This window comes from Panthera uncia (genome assembly GCF_023721935.1).
Source record: "Panthera uncia isolate 11264 chromosome D3 unlocalized genomic scaffold, Puncia_PCG_1.0 HiC_scaffold_8, whole genome shotgun sequence".
Classification (NCBI taxonomy): domain Eukaryota; kingdom Metazoa; phylum Chordata; class Mammalia; order Carnivora; family Felidae; genus Panthera; species Panthera uncia.
The window spans coordinates 50,316,465-50,325,305 of NW_026057586.1; the positions used below are offsets into that span (position 1 = coordinate 50,316,465).

The 8,841-nt window shown below is 44.2% G+C and overlaps 1 protein-coding gene across 4 annotated transcripts in view; it reads right to left on the minus strand.

The window, feature by feature from the left end:
* COLEC12 (collectin subfamily member 12) overlaps positions 1-7,534 on the minus strand; it is a 204,819-nt gene extending 197,285 nt beyond the window's left edge. For all 4 annotated transcript variants that reach the window (XM_049619660.1, XM_049619661.1, XM_049619658.1 and 1 more), the window contains exon 1: positions 7,311-7,534. In XM_049619660.1, the coding sequence (XP_049475617.1) occupies positions 7,311-7,317 (7 nt within the window). In that variant the 5' untranslated portion in view covers positions 7,318-7,534. The remainder of the gene's footprint in view (positions 1-7,310) is intronic.
* Between the last annotated feature and the right edge of the window lie 1,307 nt (positions 7,535-8,841).

The window sequence follows — 8,841 nt, forward strand, 5'->3', positions numbered from 1 at the left end:
TAAATAAACAACTGATACATCTGTTTTGTTTTGAAATCACTTAACTTTCTGTTTAGGTTATCCAGACAATTATGCCAAAGTGATATACTATAATTAATTACAAATAATGGACCAACATTGAGCTCAGGAGACAAAGTTTGAGAAAACTGTGATCTTCTCTCACCTCCTACAGTGAAATGCCTCACTTCAAGGTTTTGCGGTGCCTGGATGTACCATTTCCCTCTTCAATTACAATTAGAATAATACAATCTGAAATACGAAATATAATTCAAGGTAATGAATCAGCTTGCATCATCCCTTCAAATGAAATTATCCCTGTTTTCAGCCAGGTTGCCCTCTCCTCCTGTCCTCCAACAACATTTATCTGAACTTCACATAGGCCCCATTTCACCTTTTCCTTAGATGCCAATTGTTTGTGCATAAGCCTTGCTCTGCCCACCAGACTGCAAGCTCTTTGGGGACAGGAGCTGTATAATATACTAAATAATGTAAATAATATACTATATAATGTACTAAATATTTGAATAGATCTCAATCATATACTAAATGAATATTTGAATATATTTGATATAAAGAATATTTGAACATATTTAAATAATATATTAAATAAAGAGTAAGTGAAAGCTAGTTAAGATTTGGTGGCCCAATCATAAATAATAAAATACAAATATGACAAATCACTAGGAAATCAACACTACCAGTGAAATAGACATGATCTCATACAGTGTGTGTGTGTGTGTATATATATATATATATATATGCGCCTCTGTCCTAATGCTTCCTTAGAGACGAATTTGTTTTATGTTTTGATTCTTTGATGTCATATTTTTACTGGATAAATCTGGACACTGGATTTGAGATACATATCTTTAAAAACAGTATGTCATTATTAGTAGGCATTATTAGTAGGCATGGAAATTGCATGCTCTTAGGCAAATTAAATGTATTTACAAATATTTAATCAATTTTCTACCACTACCACAAATGAGAAAATTGTATGATTTTACTATAGTTTACAAACTCACTATAAACACGGTCCCTGCATTTTCAGTATGGCTGGTTTTTATATAATACAATGATGATGATAACACTAGAGACAACAGCTAAAGATAGACCAATGTGAGCACTGTTCCTATAGAGAGCACAGCTCCCTCCAGTCTCTGAGGTCAGCTTTAACACATCTGTAATTTGAAAATTACTTTTCTCTCAAAACTGAAATTTTTTCTTCATGGTATACATTGTTTCACTTGATTAACTTAAATGGTTCATAACTGGCAATTCTATTACTGCCTGGAGGAGGCAGCAGGTTAACAATTACACAGTATAACAATAACTAAAATGTCTTGACTTTTCATTAAGTGCTAGACACTATTCTAAACAATCCATACCAACCTATTTAATCCTCCACACAACGAACAAATAAAAATGGCATTGGGTAGATGCCATTACTATCCCCCACTTGACAGAGAAGGAAACCAGGGACTGTGTTCCTAACCAGGGGAGGTTAGGTAATTTTCATGTGGTTACCAGGTCCCTCTGGTTTCAGAGTCCACACCCCTTGCCACCACACTAAAATTATCAGGCTCAACTCCTGGGGTCACTATGTATAATTACATTTTATGAAATGGTTATATTTTAAAGTATGCATTATCAAGTATAAAGTTGAACTATTTTGCCTGTGAATAATATGTTGTAACATAAATATCGGTTTCTTAACATTTCTAGGTCACAAGGTGACTTAGGCCCAAAGAAGTGCAACTGCTTCCACAAAAGCCAAGCACAAGTCAGGCAGAATGTCAAATATCCAATCTCAGTCTAGTGAATATGACCTCATGTGATACTGAGTTATAGTCCCAAACCATTCATTCAAGGAAATGTAAAAGAGTCATATTTAATATATCAAAGTCCAATAAATTTACTTAATTTTTAAAACTTCTCCCATGCTGAAAAACACACTTCCTTTATATTCTAAAGAGTATTAACTGAATATTCATGATAAATTCAGGGATTAGCTCTTTGGCATCTTAATTTGATATCACTTATTTCTGTTTACGCTGGTTTTCACTGCCATATAATTACAAAGGACCCTTAAGCAATCAGCAGGATCTTTTCAAGGCACTGTATTGGTTTGGGCTCTTCAAATATCACTCACTTAAACAGAAATCAAATCACTGATTGAAAAGTTACCTCCCTCAAGCTTTGTTGCTATGGTTAGAAACAGCGGTGTCAGCAGTAAAGAATGGAATACTTTCTATGAAGAATGTCCCTATTTCCCTATCCGTTGCTCATAATGTTTATTTACTACCACTACTACTATTTTATTTTTATGTATTTTTCTTATAACTGATCATCTACTGATGGTTACAGTCTGTTCCTGAATATGACACTTCTGACAATGTTCCATTGTTTCATGGCAAATCTGTCAGCAAAACTGTGGTGCAGAGGCTGTTTTCAGAGTTGCTGGATTCAGTGAGCCACTCACATTCATTCAATCAGTCATGAGCAAAACCTCCCAGAAGATAAACTGTACACATGGCAATGACTCTGGAATATGATATATCTTTTATAAGAGCTTCTGTCTAACGAGGCTCTTCTAGTGGCTGGCTGTAGAGCACATCAATTTCTTCAGACCTTTGATGCCAGGTTATTATAGGTCTGAGTCCAGATGGTAGGACTTTATGTGGCTCACTTAGTATCTAGTGGAATGTGACACACAGTAGGTACTTAACAAAGATGGGTTGATTGAGTGGAATATTAGAGTTTGGCTAGGAAGGAGTCTAAGCAAGAGGTGTCATGTGCATTCTGGAGTCAGACTGTCGGAGTTTGAATACCAGTTTTCCCACTGACCAGCTAGGTGCCCTTAGATAAGTAACCCTATCTCTTTGAGCCAAACTTTTCCTATCTGCAAAATGGAGAAAATAAGGACACTCGGCTGGGCAGGTGCTCAATAAGTGTCAGCTATTATTAGAGAGAAAAATAATAAGTGGGCATATTAGGTGGCCATCAGCCACACCTAAGAAGTTGTTAGCAAGCGTAAACCTTGGTACAGATCAACCTCGTCCCTGCCATTTATCTTCCAACATATGACCCTGTTTCCTTCCTCCAGGCCATTGACAGGAACTCTGGAAGCTGACTGGGAGTGAGCTGGTGCCTTCAGAATGGCAGAAGATAGAAAGGGCAGAAACATCCTGGTAGAGCTGACCCCATGGTGGGGTTAGATTCTTCACAGATGATTACCTTCCAGACCTAGAATGCTGTCCAGCCCCCACTCCCCCTGACTGCCTGATTCTCTTCACTCAGACTCACCAGCTGAAGCTCCAAAGCACCATGGGTACACACGGCCAGCAAGAAGGCTGTGCTCTACCACCACTCTGGGCCTCCTTTCCCAGGACCCCACCCCTTCTTCCCACCATGGGGAAACACGTGTCAGATTTGTCACCTGAGAGATTACTCACATTCCACATTTACCTAAGGCAAAATATATTTTTTTTCTATCACAAAACTTATATGTCTATTTTCCCATCTGAAAACTTACTTTGGCAGCAGCTGCATCAACTGTTTTAAAATACTATTTTAATAAGTGTTAATTCAGAAAATTAGACACCTGGTTATGCTGTAGCTTGCAAGCTATCATCTGCCAGCTTGTCCCAGTCACACCCTTATCAGTAGATGAACTGCATGGTAAAAAGCAGGGGGGAGGGGACATAGGAGCAATCTTGGGAAACCACAGAAAAGATCTATACTTAGCAATAATTAAACCTCAGATTAAGAATGTTAAGCATCCCCAAACTAATGAAAAGTCAAAAGTATAATTAGATTGTAAATTTGCCTTCCAGAGGAAGGTCAGCCCCAATTCCAAATCAGTGAAGGGGAAAAGGCCTCATTTTGTTTCCATTTCCCCTCAGAAAACATGATGCTTTCAATGCAGCTGGCCCTTACATGCTTGTTTACTTATCCCAGTTAAGGACAAGAAATCTTAGAGAGACAGTGGTAAAGCAAGGAGTCCATGAGTCCAGAAAAACAACTGGCAATAGACATATATTGCTTACCAGTGCATTTTTTAAGTATTCTTGCCAACAGTATTTCAGAAATGTTTATATACAGGCACACAAAAATAAGCGGCTGAATACTATGATTTGATGGCACCAACCTCCTTCCTGTGTTAAATCAGAACAGTGGTTTGGACCACTGTGGTCCCAGTTGCTAGTGGCTGTTTTGGGCCATCTCTTAGGCAACAAGTGCTGCTGCATTAAAAATTACCAATATTCCCAACTTTCAGAACTAGAAACGTGATTTAATAATGACACACCTAACTCTGGAGGAGTCAAATTCCTTCAAAAAGAATGTGACTATTTATCCAAAACCATGAGATTTATGGTGTAGCACAGCTAAATGAAAATGAAACTGGAAATAAATTAAAACAACTTCATGTTTTAATAAGTTTGAAAGACTTCGAGTATTGCAGCACAAGGCAAGTAATTTTCTTCTGGAAAAGATATAATGATGTCATTATTTTGGTACTTGTGATTCCAGAGATCGAGGAAATAAACAGAGAAAGTACTTGCCGAATGCAACAGATAGGTGGCGCTGTGGCTCATGGCAGATGTGGAATTACACTCCAAAAGCCAGGTTTATTACATAGACCCTGTCCCAGGTTGAAACATCAGAATTAGAAAGTCAAATAGGTACCTTATAAAAGCATTGGACTCGTACAGGAGCTAAATTTTTGCTTTAGCAAAAAAAAGTTCTGTAACTTCTAAGGAGTCTACTAATTTTCTATTTATCTAAAGAATGTTTTAAGTTACTACTTTAAGCATTTGCAAGGTTTGTCATTGACCTGTATCATTTAGGGAAGTTAAAGTCTAATAAAACATTGGCTTTCTTCAGCATAATGAGTTAATAACTATGAGACATAATCACAAACCCAAGGAAAACTTTGGATTGGTTACCTATGGCAAATTGTCAAAATAATTCCACTCGGTAAAGGCAGCCTTCCTCCTTGGCTAGAAATACACTCTCTGCTTGGCTTCAGAAGCCTTGTGTCCAATTTCTTGGATCCACCCCCTTCCTGACTGCTGCACCTACTGTGGGTTACTCGGCTACTTAGTTGTCTGAGACTTACCTCTCTTCTAGTCTATACCAGAAGTTATCATACCTGGTGTCCTAGGCCTTTCCAAGGAACACAGGGAAACTGCAGAGCTTGTCTTTAGTGCTTACCACACTCCTGGACTCCAGTTCTTATAAGTTCTAGACTCAGTTTCCACATCTGTAACGTAGGAGTTAAAATACCTACCTCATACCATTGAGGATTAATTGATAGAGGGCTTGTAGAGGGTGTAGCACAGGGGTTGGCACTGAGTACATACCAAAAAATTATTACTATCCTCCCCTTTCCCCACCTCAGTAACCAGACAAATGAATGTAAGTTATATGGCAATAGTTGGTAAGCAAATCTCTTACAGAATATTTCCTTTGAAAAGAGGCCTTCAAAGCAAGTAGTCTACCCTGGGATTCACCAGTACCTTATACCCCCTCCCCCACTGGGACACAAGGTAAGTGGGACCTTCAGACAGTGCCTGGATCACAGAGGGTAGGCAATGAGACTTCTCCAGGGGGGTCTGCAAGCTGGTCCAGAATGCAGCGTAAACTTCACAAATGTACATTTAGGACTTACAGGTGTGTCTTCCCTGGCAGATTTGAATTAACACTTAAAAATACCCAAATTGCAGTAATGGTCATTTACCCAGTCAAAAAGCATAAAATTTTCAGGGTTCAGGAGCCCAGATGGGAGCTGATCTTCCCAAGAGTTCAAAAACTACTGGCCTCAGGGACCAGCAATAAGATTAACTTCTGGCTCAAATGAAGGTAACTGAGCCCCAGAGTAACATTTAGCCATGTGAACTCTTTCCTTTCTGGGAGGATCCTTTAATCAGTGCTAGCCAAGGAAAGTGTGTTTCCTAAAATGTAAATGAGAGAAGACAAACTGAGTGGAAAAACAAGAAACACACACCACTGCGTTTTGAAATTCCCTAGCCAGAAAATTGTATCATATCTTTCGTTTCTCTTCTGGGGAGGGTGACTTTTCACCTGGAGTTCAGTCCCTGCCCTTCCTCGAGTCTCCTGACTAGGAAACTAACACCTTGGAAGGACAGATAATTGGTAGAACGGTATCGCTCCGGATACTTTAGCGAGAACTTCCTTCCAGAGAACGCTAGAGGCAAAAGTTACTTTCCAAGCGTGTGGGGCTTCCCAGACACCTCCCTCGGACCACAGCCCTGGCAAGTCAAAGCGATCGCATCGCGTGGTCTCTGGTGGCTGGAAATTCGGTCACGGCGGTCACATGGCATTTCGCACCCAGCCCCCTCACTCAAGCCCGGCCCGTGTTATCCTAGCACAAAACTAGAAACTCCAGTCTTGTGTAAACACCACGCCAGGCCATCCCGAAATGATTCCCTTTTGATGCCCGTTGCAATTATTTATCCCACATATAAATCAGAATTCTGTTGACGGATCTCAGTTTCTAATAAATAGAAAGTTGCCCTGCAAAGCCCTCTCATCCTTGTGATTCCGCTTAAAGGTACGGTAACATCTGACACTCCCCTAAACCGGCCTGCAGAGGACACCGCCCAGGAGACGATCAACGGAATGATTTGTGTCACCTCTGAGCACACGTGGACACACCAACTGCACAGGCGGGCACATGGAAGGGACGCGGAACCGAGAGCAGTTATTTTCCAATCGGTGGGTCTGATGGAGAAAGATGCCAAACGCATTTTCCGAGCCAGCTGAACTCCGCGGGCACCTAATCATTGCCAGATGTGGGGAGGGCGCACCGAGAACATCCCCGAGTCCCGAAGGAAACACCCGGCTGGCAGCACGTCGACTTCTCGGATGGGGAAACTGCACCAGCCGAGCGGAGAGGACCCCCAAACACAGTGTGGAGCGCCTCAGAGCGGAAAACGGACTGGGAGGAATGAGGATGCCTCCACTCTCCTCGGCATGTTTTTTCAATTAAAAAGTTGGGGACTGGAATCTGTAAACAACGACTTAGGGCTTCAAACTACTTCGCAGAGAGACACGATGGGGAGAGGAATACTTGTACGCCCCCAAACCCGAACCTCTGTGTCTCCTGCCGTGCGGAACTGCGGGGTGGAGGAGCGCCCCACGCGTGCACGCACGATCCCCGCGCCGCATCTCCTCCGGCCCTCCGCCCGGAGAAAGTTCGCGCAGCTTGCACCTCCGCCCCCTCCCGCGCGTCCCGAAGCCCGCCCTGCGGGCCGGGAGCCCAGCGCAGCCCGCCGCCGCCCTACCTTTCATGGTGACCGAGGAGACGCACCGCCAGCCAGGGAGCTCCGCGCAGCCGAGGAAGTTCGCACTAAACAGCGGGTCACTGCGCGTCCATGGCAGCCGCGCCGCGCGTCGGCCGTCTGCGCTCCAACCCTTCCTCGCCGCCACCCGCCCGCGTTCCCCGCTCGGCGCTCTGTGCCGCGGGGCTGCCGCGCGCGCCGCTCACCCCGGGCGGGAGGCGCCGCTCCCGCCAGCGCCCCTCCCCCTGGCCCGCCGGGGCGCGCGGGCCGCCGCGCCCACGCCCCCTCGCGCCCTCCCGCGCCCGCCCCGCCCTTCGGCCCGTGCTCGCCCCTGCCCAGTCGCTTTCTCGCCCGGCCTCTCCCCCGCGCGGTGTCTCGCCCCGGGTCTCCCTTTTCTCGTCACACCAGCGGCAGAACGATGTCGGAAGAAGGCGTCTTCCAGTCGGTAAAATGCTCACCCTTGGTGTGCGCGAAAAGTGCCGCTACTGGGCTTGTTTCTAGACCCCCAAAGTACCTAGAGAGTGGGGTGAGAGAGTTGGGGAGCAGTAGTGTCACCGGGGTGGCGGAGTAAGCATGTCCCTTCCCCAAAAGTCTCTGGGGCATCCAGGATTAGATCAAACCGAGATGAGAACGTCTTCGGGGTTCCAAGTTTCCAGGTGCGCTTGTGGACACCCGAAGGAAGAACGGGCACAGGCGACCGCGCTGTCACCCCGGGAGAGCTGTCGCTAAATCCGAAGTCACAATTAGATGCTCTCCCTACAGAACTCCGAGCAGGATTACAACTTTGGACCTTCAAGAACACAAAGACACAGACCAAAAAATCCTCTACGCTCCCCTTGGTTTAGAAAAGTCACCCTTCTACCCACCTGTCCTGAATTAATAAGGTTGAGGGATGCTGGGCTACTGAGTGGCTTATTAGTAAGTTCCCTCCATTGTGGCCCATCATGTTGTCCCAATGGGGGTTCCACCCCCCGCCCCCTTTTAGAACCTCCTAAGCAGACCCATTCGTTGCTTTATTGCTTTAAAAGTTTCAGTGGTGAGTGGATCTGTGGGGAGGGAGGTGCAGAGAGACTTCTTCAACAAGGATGGAATGAAAAATCACCATGCACTCAGTAACACAGCAAAAGGAATACAATTCTGCCTGGGCGGTGGTTACAGCTTTTCAGATTTCCTCTCCTGAGGATTTGGTAACGCGGTGTAAACAACCCACTGATTCATTCTAAACAGGGAATTCTGCTCTAGAAAAAGGTAGTGCCCAGAAATGAATACATTCTAAAATATTTTAGACTCTCCATTCCAGAGTCCTTCTTTTGTCAACACCAGTGGGGAAACTTGTACATGACTAGCAAAGAAAAAGGTAGAAAACAACAACACTTTTTATTTCACTTCAGGAGTTGATTAAACGTTAGGGTCCCTGGGGACTTGCTCCAGGTCTCACCAATGTTACCTGCCTTGTCTTGCTGGGCAAGTGAGGGTGGCCAAAGGAAACCCAGATTATGGATTCTCAGCCCAGAACTTACTAGCCAATGTTGGA